At 38.8% G+C, this 15,957-nt stretch overlaps 1 protein-coding gene across 4 annotated transcripts in view; it reads right to left on the reverse strand.

Moving 5' to 3' along the window:
• The window catches only part of PLGRKT (plasminogen receptor with a C-terminal lysine), a 31,172-nt gene that overhangs the window by 11,735 nt on the left and 3,480 nt on the right, over positions 1-15,957 (reverse strand). Inside the window, exon 3 of one of the 4 annotated variants that reach the window (XM_068929136.1) lies at positions 9,859-9,986. The exons of 2 other annotated variants lie outside the window; for them this stretch is intronic. In XM_068929136.1, coding sequence (XP_068785237.1) covers positions 9,859-9,888 — 30 coding nt within the window. In that variant the 5' untranslated portion in view covers positions 9,889-9,986. Of the gene's footprint in view, positions 1-5,451; positions 5,471-9,858; positions 9,987-15,957 lie in introns of those variants that run through there. One more of the 4 variants, XM_009672591.2, reaches the window with a different exon arrangement.

Below are 15,957 nucleotides of genomic sequence, written 5' to 3' on the forward strand. Positions count from 1 at the left end.
GCAGACATAAGGCAGGGCACCTACCTGCTCTAAGTCCTCAGAGCATATTTAGTACGTCCAGACCCGACATCTGATCATCTAGACAGATTTCCATCAGCAATGCTCAACACTAAAAGAGTGTAAGCATCTAAATGAATTTTGGATGATCTAAGTTATGAATTTAAGAGTCTACAAGAAGAGTTAAGTAATTCCTATATGTATCATTCTTTAGGAGATTTAGACATAATACCTTTGTGCTTACTCATCTAACACACTGATCCGAATGAAACATCTTGAGATCACACAGTTGTCAAAGACTAGGATAGGCTGATACTCCAACATTGCCAAATAATTACTGGTAGATCGTAAGACCAAACCATTACATTAAGATTGCTTTAACCAACCTTAAACAAGTCCCGATTTGATAGCAGATCTATATAGGGAAGGACTCAGGAGTCCAGCACAACCGATAATTTCAAATTAGTTGAGAGATACAAAGCCAAACACGTTTCACAGCACTCCAAATCAATATCCCATTTTCAGCTGTTAATTTTGTAGCAATTGTGTCTTATTTTCCTCCACATGTGTTCTATTGAAAATGCCAGCCACACTGAGCAGTCAAAGTGTGGAAGACTCTTGACCTATTAACATGCAGATTTTATGAAAACAGGCCAAGTTCTGCTGCCTTAGGATTTATTCTGTAATGAAGTTCTCTTAAGATGACTTATTTTCCTACTATGGCAGATTGGAAGTAAGAATTAAGAACAGCATGAATTCATTTTACTGCAAACCACACCTTCATACACAGAACTTCAGAGATAACAGGATCACAAAAGTGTGCATCTTTCAAATTTAGCAGATGTATGCTGTAGTCTATTTAGAATAATTTCACTGAAGTGAGAAGCTGATTACTGAGGAAACAAGCCACAGATGCATATCATATAATAAGCAACAGTTCACCTAAGTGCCATGTCTCAGGGCACAAACTGAATTTCATTTTAAACTCATAGGTCTCCCGTCCACATATACGGAACTTCAGTAGGGACTATTTACATTACCTAGCTTGCCTAAAAACTATAGCTAAAGGGATCTCAGATGCAGGCTTACCAGGGAGGAAGGGAGGTGCCATCGTTTTCCCACCCAGGTTGCTCCACACAGCACAAGAGAGTAGAAGCTGTGATGTGGATGCACATTACTATTGATCAGTCAAGTCCTATAACAATCTGAGCACACTTTAAAGACATAGATACAAGTATAGTTAGCATTATAATGTAAAAAAAGCTACATAACAAATTTTTGCTGGTTTGATTCCATAATGAACAGATTTTCTTAAATCGTAGTACCAACTTCTTTACCAGCATATACCAATTGCATCATTTTAAAATTTAAGCTTAGTATTAAAAAAAATGGATACTAGTAGCAAGTAACATTTGATATTTTATAACACTCAAGAGGACCCAATTAGAAATAACTTTTCTCATTTTTCTTTAAATACAGTTAGCAGTTTCTTAACACGCTATGTGAGAAACTGTGAGGACTGATTAGCATTTGAAGTCTGACACATGCCAACCGTTTATAGTAAAAGGAAATCAATCTGACAAAATGAAACATGACAAATGAAGAGAAGTGAGGCCGAGGAGGAAAAGGTCAGTGACTGTGAAACTGATAATGTTAATAAACTAGTCGGTGGTAACCACCCTTATCATTTCTATTGATTATTCTTCAGACTGTCACAATGATGTCAAACCACAGAAAAGAGCGTTTATACCAACATTTCATTGATTAAAATTCAGTGGGAGAAAATTATCATCTGAAATAATTTAGTCAACTTTGACAACTTGTAAAAAAAATAAAATAAAATAAAATAAACAGTTCTCTCTGGATTATAAGCCACATCAGCACTGGTAAACAGACTGGAAATTTCCAATACTTTAGACTCTTTCCTTGTTCTCTCTCTTTCTTCCTGTCTTTCTGTTTTTGCGTCTCATGCTCTGACACTGTAGGAAGGTACAAATGCTACTTTGGTCTTGCATTACGACGACGTGCAAAAGCAAAAACAAATGGCGTACAAACGATTATGGCCTAGAAGAAGCGGAAAGCAGAGCCAGTGCAAAATGCTTTACTCCCCATGCATATGAAATATCATTTGCTTGACATATTGTTTGCTGGTCAAGATTTATCTGGAGAGAGGGAGACATAGCAACCACCCTTGCTAAAAGCGCCATTTGCTACTTCATATACAAGCTTTCCTGGTCCATACGCAGCTTTCCGCCACCCCTCCAGGAGAGTGGGCAGGATAAGCACTTGGCTTGAGAGCAGTCAAGACAGTGAAATTTTATGTGAAACTGCATTTCATGTCACCATCATTAAGATACAACTATGCTGGCAGTCTGGTAAAAATATATTCTGACAGAAAAGCAATTAATCTACCTTAGAAGGAATTATCAACCAGATATAACTTAAAGAAGGACATGCGTGTATTCTAAAACTCACAATCTAAATTTAAGAAAGACGAACCTGGAGAAACTGTTGCCATACTCTTTATACTAAGTTAAAAAAAAACCCTTCAGAGGCACAGTAAAATAAGGCTTTATTTTTTCAAAAATGACGGTCATACATACAAATATCTGCAATTCACTGACAAAGCACACAGAGGTTGGTGCGCTGGTAATATAACTAAATGACTGAATAAGCCTCTTGCAGTAGCAATGCACTAAGCGTTTCATGGGTAGACTAAAGTTTTAGGCCTATGTGCCTATGTAGGGAGAAGAAAAAGAAAAGGAAAGTAGAATAGTGATACCTGTGTTTACTCCTTCACTGTAAATCACTTGAGTGTAATTACAGAGATGATAACTTGTAATAATTACATAGCAATTGCTTGGTTCTATGACAACATGCAAAAAGAAGTGTTAGGAAACGGGCCCCCAGATCAAACACTTAAAATTAATCAGACTTAAATGTCTTATCCTGCAGCTATTCAAAACTTGTCTGCAAATATTTTTCACTTAATAAAGTACACAGAGCAATTAAAGTTATTAGCACTGCGAGAAACTATGCTCCCTATAAAGTAAACTCAGTTTTTAGAGCTTTCCATCTCACTCACTACACAATATTTACAAGGAAAAAAGCTATCATAAAAAGAAATGTGTCTCAAAACATTAGATGCAAGCCAAAATATAATCTGTACTGAAATAAATCCTTCCTATTCCTGTTGTTCTCAACAACTGACTGGAATTACGCACCATATAAAGTAACATAAAAAGCACCTAAATCTGTTTCAAGTTTTAAACTCTATCCACTGAATTGTGGAACAAAATAAAGGTTTTCTGCAGTCACCTGCCATTTCTGTGCTTGTGCCTCTTGGCCATAGAGCAAAAAGAATACAGTAGACAGATGAAAGGTGTCTTCCATCCGCATTTAAAAATCTTCAAGCCTACTGAGTAAGCACAGTTCTAACTTAATAGCGAACCGGCGTTCAGAATTCTCAGGAATTTTATGCAAGAGTTGTACAGACAAACTAAATCATTTTGGATAGCCAGTTTCATCAAAAAGAGCCAGTTTCATACAACAGAAACAGTAAATAGGTAAAGCAGTGTAAGACAAAGCATTAGCAGTACAGTATCTAGTCACTCATAAATTTGACTAGCAACTGAGTAAATAAGAAATACCAGTTTGTTAGTTCCCTCTCCCTATAATTTGTTTCAAAGTATGCTCATGTGCCCTAAAAAAAATTTTTTTTTAAAGAAATAAAGACTCAGAACATTGAATAAAAAATGAAAACCAGAAAAAATGGCTGTAAAATGGCACCATTGTATGAAAGGGTATTGTAATTCCAACACAATCTACAAAGATATTTCTTCCTACCCATTTCAGATTCTGACTTGCAGGATTATAGCTGTATTTACCAGTATTTTGGTTACAAAATTAAAATAGGTATAAGATTTCTGTATTTTCTGTTTTATAACTTGGATTCTTAAGAGTTCTGCTTAGTAGAACTCCCATTTTTTTTAACCTTAGTTTTTAAGAAATAATGTTTCTTGGAAAACCAAGTAAATAGCCAGTAGATCTGGGATTCAACTTTGGCTGACTTTTAGCTTTGTGCTTGCTCTACTAAGAAGCAAGGCATCTATGGAAAATTCATAGGGCTAACGGAAACAGCTTCAGATGGCATTTTTCCTCTGAAGTCAGTTAAAACCCCCAACAACCTTAGCCTTACATACGGCTTAATTGCAGCTGCACCGCTAAGCAAGTCAAAACTTTTACCTAAGTAATCTGCACTCAAACCATGAAGATGTACTAGTCCCAGACATCCCCCAGAGAAAACACTGGACAATAGCTGTGCTGATTTGGAAGTCTTAATCCTCGTCAAAGGCAAGGTATGGTCATCATAAACTCTGGCCACAGAGGGTTTTCTAGAATGTCCTTACTAAGCAGCTATTCCCTCAAATCATGCAAAAAGATTAATCTTTCAGCAAACAGCTCTGCCCAAATTCTGTAATCATTTAAAGTACTGTAAACTGATCAGCAAAAATGGACAGAGCAAAACAGTGTGACTTACAGATGACAGGGATTTATAACTGCATCAACTTCTCTTTCACGCTGCTTCTCCCCTTATTTTATCCCTGTTGCATACGCAGTTCAGTGAAAGCTGTGCTACCTTATAACTTATGCTAACTTTGACTAATTTGGCGCATCCTTATGTATTGCAGTTGAACACCTCCATCCTCAACAACAGATTAAGTATTACTAATAAGACTGATTCCACTGAAAAGATTTACTTAACATTTCTCTCTCATTACTGCTAATACGATAGCAATCAGTTTGTTTTGCGTCTTTTGCTAATAGTGTTTGCATTTAGAAATGGCAATTAAAATGTGCTCTTTGTAAAACAGTGCACTTACTTTTTATAATGATCAGGCACAGTATGCAATCTCCCAGCTAATACCAGTCAAAATGTTTTTTTTTTTCCTTGTGAGATAGATTGTTCTAATCTTCCTCAACACTGATATCATTCATCTTGTTCTGTTCCATTTGATGCAAGCAAACTAATAAGGATATGGAATTGTTACCAGAGAACATTTATTTCCTGAATTAAGCCCAGATCACCCAAAGGGCAAAACAATTTTTCTAAAGCTTCAAGACAAATGCATTTGAAATGCCATAAACGCTACTAGTATCTTGTCAATAGAAAACAAATGCAGCTATTTCCAACGCCAAAGGGAAAAGGATGGTAGTAGTCAGGAAAAGCGTGCTTACATTTTACTTCACATAGAAGAAACGGAGCCATGGTTTTTATTGTAATAGAACTTAAAAAAAAAAAAAATCCTTCAGACCAATTCTCAGCGAAATCTTGAGAGGAAAAGGTCAGAAGACAAACTTTTGTCTTTGCAGGGACTTGCAAAAAAAAAAAAAAACCCACAAAAAATTACTCAAGAGCCTAACGCGTTAAGAAAAATTAAATTTTTCAGTTACCATCAAGGAGGTGGGTCATCTGTCATTGACAAAGATAAGCTGAAAAACCTGTAGATGGAAAAAAGGTCATCATACAAAAAGGTTTTGTTAGGTACAGAAAGGAAGCTATAAAGCAGCCTATGCAGAAGCATATGTCAGCTCTCTCCGTTTTTTCATCAATGAAAGTTTTAAGGCATGAAAAGATGCTTTTTGTTCAGAAACGCATTGGCTTATGTTAACATCTGCCATTTCTTTTCCTGCCAAGAGCCACAGCATAGCACACATCTCCCTTTCAAAAACCACCTCATTTTATGGTCAGCTGATAAATGATCAATAGTAAGTTGAATAATAAGTTAACTGAATTTATTAATAATAAGTTAACTGAATTTATTAAGGGAAGAAAAAAAAAAAATCACACCCCAAACCCCTGAACACTATTTGCAAATATTCTTTATCTTCAAATAAATCAGTGAGCATCTCCCCCACTTTCTCATACTTCTTTTTCTTTCCTACGTTTAGCTCAGTGCTTGGATAACATCGTAGGATGAGAACAAGAAGAACATGTGTAAGATATGGGTCCTTACTAAGAACAAAATGATAGCCTGATTAGGTCAATCATCTTAAATGTCTAAGCCTAAGTACTCCTAGTCTGCTACATATAGCACAGACATTAATGTTTTCTTTTTTTCAGCAGTTTTGCTTTCTTCTCCTCTTCTGTGTTCTTTAACTTTTTGTGTTTGTCTTTACATCAAATGACTAAAACAGTACGTGGCCCAAGGTCTCGTTCATCATAAAACTCGTGCTGACCTATCTGGTTTCAACTTCTTCACGTTCTTAACGTTTCCTGTATGGAAATGAAATAAAAATTGTGCATGTAAGACCTTCATATCCAATACAAATTATTTCTCAGCTTAAAATGAGCTGGGGAGAAGAGATCACTGAGCTGTCTGATAAGTAAGTCAGGATTTTCTCATCTCTCCCTATAAATAAAAAGCATTTATTTTTAACATAAACATTTACTTTCATAAAAACGCACCTATAAATACTGCTTGTACTTTATCTACCCCAAAAATTTAATTTCACTTTTCACTTCAACAAATGTTTAAAATGCCTCAGCTGCATCTTTTATTACATACAAACACCTAGTTAGCGCTGAAACTTCAGTTCCTTGGAAAGCAAGAACTTCCTAAATGACTGGGAAGATAGCTGGATTCTCAGATATTTCCTAACAAGGAACAAGCTTAAAACAATGCCTCCCTTGAAAGGCTTAAGCTTATTTCTTATTGACCATACATGAAACCTAATGATTGCATATATTTTCCAAAAGACACTGAGATGAAAAACAAACAGCAATAATGAACAGCTGTATAACTACATTACAACATCTTATAGTCTTTACTGGATAAAAATCCCACTTGTAATACAGAATAACGTAACAGAATTCACACAGAAGGCAGCAACAAACTCTAAAACCCAGACATTTTCTGCGTTAAAAAAAAAAGATCACTTTTACGCCTATGTTTGAGAAAGTTGGAAACAGCAAGCTTGGAGAAGAGACAGCACTACGGAAAAAAGAGGACGAAGCTGAAAATAAACCTAAGCCAGTTCATTAAATATTGGCCAGCGCTCAGTTAACTGGATCTGCATTCTTTTTCAGGTATAACAACTTCTATGTATTAACAGTCATGATGATATATGGAGCTGGAATAGACATTTTTTTATCCTGGTCTTGCCTTTCTTAATAACGTGCACAATGACAGTTAAGCACTGAAACTCTCCTAATACTTATCCCCACTCTTGCTTGCTTTTCAAACAATTTTTTTTTGAGCTTCTAGTCTCCAACCCCTTATCCCTGGTTGGTGTATTTAACTTTTCCTTCCTGAATGGCATTTATTCAATTCCATTCCATTCCATTCCCCATTATTTCAGGCACTTTCCAATTCATCAAGACAATCTGAACTCTAAACAAATCCTCCAATATAACGTTTTACACATGGAATGTCATACTGAATTACAGTCAGATTTTGTTTTGAGAAACTGCTAAGTGTCTGACCGTAAATCTAAATTTTCTGGTCCTCTTCCATCACTTGTTATAGTAGAACTGACTTCATTTTTTCATTATTAGTATTGCAGTTCAGGAAAAAAATTCCCATGTCATTTGGTCATAAGACATGATCTATCAAAAATTTGCTATACGAAACTGCTGTATTTTCATTTGAGATTTAAGGACAAATTGTTGAACACAGAGAGAACTGCCTCATTCCTTTCATCTACTGCCATTTAATGCAAACTTCTTAAGGAAACAAATCCAGGCAGAAACGTAACGCAATCACAGTACATTTTGCCTCTATTTAATAGAGAGCTGACAGGTAAGCGGAAAGAAAAAGTGTGATGCTAAACCACACTTATCTGTGCTTTCACTGAGTATTTGATACAGTTTTTCCAAATACAAATATTTTTGCGGCACATCTTTTATAACATCAAATGCCAGTCCAATTAAACTAGTATCTACATATTCGAGTTACAGTGAAATAATGTTCCAAAGCATATTCTTACGAGACTGGCATTAGAGCCTTTCACGCACACAGAAAATGCTTAACAGCTGGATCATTTCAAGGTGCATCCCTTAGATATATGCCATAGCGCACACATATGCTCCAAAAAGCACAGTTCTTCTCCATAAGCAACAGCTGAAGGACTGATAAAGGCAAAGAACATCTGAGAGTCATGTTGAGAAGCAAAAATCTTGTGATTTGTATTTTAAATGAATTATTTCTACGAGTACAGCATCGACAAGAGCCAAATATCTTTTGGACATTTCTGTGCTGTGTCCAAGAGAATGTTTCACTTGTAAGAAGAAACCATTACGTTTTTTTTCATGTTCACAAAGTCAAGAGTATGCCCTGTTGTACTGGAGGATAAGTTTCCTCAGCAACACTTTCGTATTATCTGCCCGGCTATTTAACTTCCCAATCATTATGAACTAGAAAAATAAAGCCTTACTTCCTTCTATTAATAATCACTATTTCTCTGTTTAATTTTTCATCACTGCCAAAGTTTCAGAGGAGCTACTAAAACAAAGCAGGAAAAAAGAGAAAGGAGCATAAACGTTTTAGATGAGATATAGAGGTGCAAAGGAGCTTCAATACCACTGGCTGGCCCAAATTAGAATAAGATAGTCTTCCCAAGGCTCACAAGGAACCTATCGCGTTAGGAACCCAAAAGAGAGGAAAGGTTTGGATAAACAAGGAGAGGCTGCCATGGATTTTCAAAAAAGAGCATGCAGTACTAAAACTGCATTGTAAAAACAGATGTACAAAACCTCCACTTTTCTAGCTGTGCTTGATATCAGCATTTTCTTTGCCAAGGAGTATGGAACATTTCCCATACCCACGTAGCATTATACAGGGAGTAAGTCTAATAACTACAAGCTCCCAAAGATTAACTGCTATGAGAGCTGATCTATAGCGGTTTCCCGGCTATCCAAGATTACCTGGGGAGAAAAATCCACTTTACAGTCTGATATAATAAAATAGGGAGAGAGGAGGGACGGCAGGAAAAAAGGAGTGAGACTATCCAGAGATTCATATTGCAGACAGGAGGTTATAATCAAACATTTTTATTACGAGTAAATATGGAGTTGTCAGAAGTACATTACTTTCCTAGCCTGCTTACTTCCTCAAAGGTTATGTGACTCCCATCAAAGGAGGATTATCTCTGACTCCTGAATGCAATTATGCTTTTCCACAGAGAAGACTATATCCTTTCGTCTGATAAGGAATCCTCTCACTGGGAAAAGAAACAAAACTCAACCGAAAAAAACCCAAATCCTTCTAAAACTCTGTCCCCAAACAAAAAAAAAAAAATGCTGTAAGCCACAGAGATGGCCACAGAGGTAGGCAACGTGACATGCTGGGCACGCTGAGGCTTTAATTCAGAATTCCCTTCCTTGTGATATTATCTGACATGGAACAGTCTAACAACTGTCAGTTAAAAGTCAGATTGAGATTTGAATTTTGTTTCTAACTTTAGTTCCTTTCAAGATGTTATTTCACAGTGATATAACACAAGTGTATTACACCAGGAAAAAAAACAGCAACAATTTAGTCCCATTCATCTCGAAGTAACTAGTGATCACTGCTACTGTGATTATATCTATTTGTCAATATAATTAATCCTGTTTCTGTTAATTATCTGAAAGGAACTGTACTGACTGTTGTTTTAAAATATATTTTGAAATGGTATGAAACAAAGTAAATTGACCTACTAACACAGTGAGCAAAGTCAAAGGCTAGGCAGACAACTCAGGCTCCATATTCTGGGTGGCACAGGGAGAAGCTTCTTCTGCAAAAGAATTAAGTATCTCCTTTAACATTTGACCTGATTTTTATCTTATTGATAGTGAAAACAGATAATGGTTTAACTTACTTGGATTTCAATGCATTTTAAATTCTTCATATGAAAACTTAACTAGTCAAGGATCTTCATCATTCCATAGCTGGATGCCTCCGCAACATGAATTAGGCTTGAGACTGTTTTCAGCAATTAGCTGATGGCTGTAAGAGGTGGATAAAAAAAACCCAAGCCTCATTTTTTGCAAATTTTGTCAGTCTGTCAGCACTACAGATGATAGGAAGAAAAAGTATTTCTATTTGTTCAATAGAAACAATAACCAACAAAAGCAAAAACTGCCAAAGGGCTTCACGTAAGGTAAGCTCCTAACCAACCTCTGGAACTCTGGAATTAGACAGCATTGCCAAGACTGTCTGGAAAGCACTGACATTTATATGGACAGCAGGGAACATGCATGTATGAGCTGGCTGTTTAATAGGGAGGAGACAAATCTTCATTCCTAAAAATAATAGCCTACTAAATGACTACGGTTGGGAAAACACTTCTGTGGAAAAACTGACCCAGAAAGTTTGGAAACTGCAAGGAATTCTGAGCCGTGTAACAGTGGATAAGCCTAAAGCAAAACTATGCTACACGGATTACTAGTTTGAACTAGTGTAACGCCATTTGAACTAGAGTCCAGTGCTCTGACAGGCTAAGCTAGTCATACTCTGATCCTTCTACAAAGAAATAAAGAACTGCCAGTTCGCTACATATTCTAAATTATTAAAAGGCATTATTTCTAGCTCAGAGGGCATTATGTTCATTTTTGTCAGCTGGATACCATTACTACTTCACACAAAATATGGTTATGGCAAGAGCACCCTTGCAAACACTGGTCCCCTCTCATAACTAAAAGCAAAAAGGCCTAGAAATTCAAGTTCAGAAATTTAGTGTTAGTAGTGCTCCCAAGGATGTGTCATGAGGAAAGTAATGGAAACTCAGCACAAGCATCAGGTGACGTTCAAGTCAGAGCATTCTTACTTAATCTTATGCTGAAGTATCTGTATTTTACTAGAGGTGCACTTTGGAAGTTAAAGTACTTTCATGACAGTGGAAGTCGAAGCAGTCCCAGCTTTTCAGCAGCAAACACCTCAATGTATATTTTGTCATGCATAAATCAGTGTGCCTTCTTTCAAACTTTAATTAAGGCCCTGAAGTCACAGCATGTTTCAACAGATTGCTGCTGTGCATACGGTACTCAACAGGACTGCAGAAATCAAGTGATAACTCTTCAGAATTCTCAGACCCCGACCAGCAGACAGAAGCATGAAATCCTGTCTCATTGTATCCACAAAACACAGTGGGCCACAGTCTCTGCCCACTTCAAAGATGGCCGAAGTACAATAGAGTAATTCAGGCTGGAAGGAACCTCAACAGGTCCTGCTCAGTGAAGGCTCAGCCACGAGGTCAGATGAGGCTGCTCAGGGCTTTCATCAGTCAGGTCTTGAAAACCTTCATGGACGGAGACGGCACAACCTCTCTGGGCTCCACTTCTGCTGCTGGGCCGTCCTCGGCAATGGGGAAAAGCTTTCTCCTCATTTCTAGTCTGAGCCTCCTCTGGTTCAACTTATCCCTGATGTCTCTCAACCTCTTGCTATGCACCACTGTGAACAGCCTGGCTCTGTTTTCTTGATAACCTCCTCACACGTACTGGGAGACCGATACTGGGTCTCCCCCAAAGCAGCCCCTTCCCCAGGCTGAGCAAGCACAGCTCCCTCAGCCTAGGCTTCAGCCCCCGAGCATCCCCTTCATGGCCCTCTGCTCAACTCACTCCAGTTTATCTACATGTTTGTTGTACTGAGGGGCCCAGAACCGAATGCAATATCTAAATGCAGTCTAACATGTTGAATAGAGGGCAGCAGTCACTTTCCTCAACCTAGTGGCTAACATCTCTTAACACAGCCCAGGACACTGCTGGCCTTCATTACTCCCAGTGCACACCACTAGGTCACGCTCAGCTCACCTGGGCCCCAGGGCTTCCCTGCAGAGCAGCTCCCCAGCCAGCTTGTCCCAGCCTGTATCACTGTCAGAGGCTTTGCCTTTTCAGGGAATTTGGGACTTGGCATTTGTCCATTTTGAACTTCATCAGGCTCCTGTCAGACCATTCCTCCCACCTGTCCAGGTATCTCTGAACATCACGCCTGCCCTGTACCATCTGCAAACGTGACACTGTACTCAGTCACCTTCTCCAGGAAGTCCTCCTATCCAGTCTGTAAGGTTCTAATTTGGATGCAACACTACTGTGGGAGACAGCATCAAAAGTGTTGCTAAAGTTAAGGTAAATGACATCCACCAATCTTCTCTCACCCACAAATCCACTCATTTTAATCACAGAGGGCAATCAGGCTGGTCAGGCAGGACTGACCCCTGGTAAATCCATGCTGACTGTTCCCAAACACCTTCTTCCCCTTCACGTGCCCAGAAATGTATTCCAAGACAACTTGCTCCAAGATCTTCCCTAGGATAAGAGTAGGCCAACTGGCCAGCAGGTCCCAGACCACCCTCTTTTGGCAATTTTTGAAGATAGGCGCACCATTCGTCTTTCTCCTGCCATAAGGAACTTCCCCTGATCTCCACAGCTTTCCAAAGATGATAAAGCAGCCTTGCTGTGACATTGGCCAGCTGTCACAGCACCTTTAGATGCAGTTCATTGGGTCCTGTGGACTTGTATGGGTTGGATTTTGTCAAGGAGCCCCCGACTCAGCGCTCACCCACCACTGGTAGTTCCTCTCCTCCTTGAACCCTGTCACTAAGCACAGAGGCTGGAGAGACCTCGTCGTGAAGACTGCTGCAAAGAAGGCATCTCAGCCTTATTTGTGTCCGCTAGCACTAACTCACCTGCCCCTTTCAGCAGTGGGCCCGCACTTTCCTTGTTCAGCCTTCTAACGCTAAAGCAGTGGTAGCAGCTGTTCTTGCCGCCCTTGATATCCCTTGCAAGCGTCAACTCCAGATGAGCTTTGGCTCTCCCAACAGCATCCTTACATGCATAAAATTCCTCTTTTGTAGCCTGCTTCTGCCTCAAAATCCCATGTGCTGCCTTTTTGCATGGGAGCTCAGTCATGAGTTACTCTTTAGCCAAGCCAGCTCCTGACAGATGTACTTATTTTCCCCGAGTACCAGGATGAACAGTCCTTGCCCTTAGGGGAGGTTGTTCTTAAAATACCTGCCAGCTTTCCTGAATGCCTTTTTCCTTCAGAGCTGCCTCCTATGGGACCCCACCTATCAGTCTCCTGAATAAGCCAAAAACTTCTTTCCTAAACTGCAGGGTCTGTACTATGCTACCTTCCATCCTCACTCCCCTCAGGACCTTGATCTTCACTAATATCGTGGCCCCTACAAGCAGGGCTACCCTTGATTATCTTGTCCCCAGCTTAGTTCTTCCTTAGGTGTGGGTAGCAAATCCAGCTGTACATCAAGTCTGGTTGGCCCAGCAACTGCTCACCTCTACCAGTTATCACTCACACCTTCCAGAAATTTCCTCAATTGCTTGTGTCCCACTGCACTACTCTTCGAGCAGATGTTAGGGAGATTAAAGTCTCTCAAAGAAAAATAGTTTCTGACCCAGAGGCTTCCTCTTAGTCTGCTTTTTCATCCTGATAAAGTGGTGGTCTGTAACACACTCCCATCATGATGCCACGTTCACCGACCTCTCCTCTGAGATTCAATCAGTCTGTCATCCACTACAGAGAAGAGCTCCATATTTCTGAGCTATTCTTGCACAGGGAGGGCAGTCCTTCCCATCCTCATCTTCCTTGTCTTCCTTGCCAAGTTCTCTTTCTTGAGAACCTGTATGTATCAACCACAGCTCTTCAATCACGTAGGCTGTCCTACCATGTCCCAATTATTCCAAGGACATTGTAGTTCTGTGGCTGCAAACAGCGCTCTTGTTCCTCCTGCTTGTTTCCCAGGCTGCATGCGTGTGTGTACACACATTTGAGGTGGGATTCCTTTCTCCAGAACCGTCAATACTGCAAAAACTAGTGTTTTGCCCTGCAAAAGTTTCTGCAAGCACCAGGTGTATTCTAGACTAGTTTACTTCATTTCTGCAGTGACTGCAAAATGCTTCTACAGTGCAGCCATTAGGGATAGAAATTACAGAGGATTTTCTTTCATTACAAAGAAAATTAAACAACTCCCCTTTCCCCCAAACACTAATGCAAAAACATTCTATGGTCTCCAGTAGAGTTTAGAGCACTTCTCATGCTCAGCTACAGCGGACGTTCATTTTTTAAAACCTAATCAGGATCATGCTCAGCAACTAGACAAAGTGAAGGATTAATCTTTGTCACATAGCTCAAACTCCAGCTGCACAACTTGTGCCTTTTGATTTGACTTGCCCTCATGTACTTCACTTCATTACGCAATTCAGTATACAACAGATTTTTCTCTTCCATTTCCTGACCAAAATTAGTGTTTCTTCTTCTCCTCATCACCTCGTTTGCACTGTTTTCCCTCAGCGAAAATTTCAATAGCTAAATAGTAGTATCAAAAGAGCGCTTACTGGTTAGGTACGGCAGCTACACGTAACCATATCAAAAACAGATCAGTCAGATACTGCTTTCCCACTTTGGTCATCTTATGTTGAAAAGAAAAAAGGCTGCCGTAACAGAACTACAAAGTAGTCATCGGTTGAGGCCTCACTATTAATGATGTTGCAAGCTAATATATAAAAGAGTAGAAAAGGCAAGTAAAAGGATTTGGTATACCACCAATTATTTGTGGAGTTCCAATGAAAATTTTCAGCTGAGTAAACATATAATTTAAATCAGTTAGCAAAGATTTAAAATGCTATGGTGGATTTAAAAAGTATGTTTCGTAAGCCAGAAAAAACTAGTTACTACCCAATACAGCTACTCTCAGACACAGCAAGATATCTCAGCGTCATTCAAAGCTCTCCTAATATAATTAAAACAAAACAAAAAACAATTCCAAACAAAATCTCCACCTCCTTCTCTGTAGGGTCACCTTTTGTATGGCCAAATCCTTACTTATATGGGAAACCTTGGAATTGACTCAGTTTTCCCTGTGCCAAATTTTTCAAACAGAGGAAGGTAAAGAAACTTTTGAGAGCCAAAAGTAGTATTAGCTCTATAAAAGTAACAGCAGGGCATTAACTAAAATCTAAACTTCTGTGTGGGAGAGGAGAAAAGAGCGACACAGTATAGAGTTGGCACGGTTCTATTCCAGACAAAAGGGCTTTTGATTTCTCTATCTACATTAGAAAATTTCACAGAGAGTTTAGTTTTTACAAGTCCATACACTGAAGTAAGGCCCTTTAAGTTGCATTTAGAATATCTTTTACAAATCAGCACAGAAAATATTCTTCTGCTGTGCAAAGTCAATTTAGTAAGCTTTGCTCTGTGTAGTCCAAGAATCAAGTTCACTAACAGTAATAAATTCAGTTTAAAATTTCAGTTTGTACTGTGTCATGACCTTCTACCATAATTTTGCTTCCAGTCACTCTAAATATCATTACATATAGAGTACAAAGCTTTTTAAGTTGTCTGAAGACCAGGTACAACATGCTTGTACCATGCACTAATCACACTTAAGTCTGCTCCATCACAATAAGGTATCTGGCAAGCTTCAACAAAGTATGGGAGTTCTGACAATTCACCATCCAGAGACCTACGTGATGGTCACAGAATGTCACCATCTAGAAATACTACAGCAAAAAAGTTGTATTTAAACCGTTCTAATCCATACTGAGGAATGATCAACAGTAAATATTGCCGCACTTTTACTTTTCAGTTTCAAAATGTACAACAAAGGTTGCTTTGCCTCACTAAAAAAGCTTCCTTATTTAATTAGTTATTGAAATACCTTTTGAAAGTATACATTCGGGTTGTGGAAAAACGGCAAGGAATAAAAAAAAAGAAATTAAGTACCTGTTTCTAATTGCATTAACAGCACTCATAGCTCATTGGAACAAAAACTCCAAAATACATGCTCCAAGACCAGGAACCTTCTTCTATGCGTTCAGCCATGTTAAAAGCACTTAGCATGGCCATGAGCTGTAAATTCGATATGCTAGGTGTTTGGAGAGAATTCCGCAAATGACACTTTAAGGAACAGGCTCACGATAAAAACGAAGCCTCAACAAACTTCTACTACAAACAGTTTTCACTAGAT

The sequence above is a fragment of the Struthio camelus genome, chromosome Z (assembly GCF_040807025.1).
Source record: "Struthio camelus isolate bStrCam1 chromosome Z, bStrCam1.hap1, whole genome shotgun sequence".
NCBI classification, from domain to species: Eukaryota; Metazoa; Chordata; class Aves; order Struthioniformes; family Struthionidae; genus Struthio; species Struthio camelus.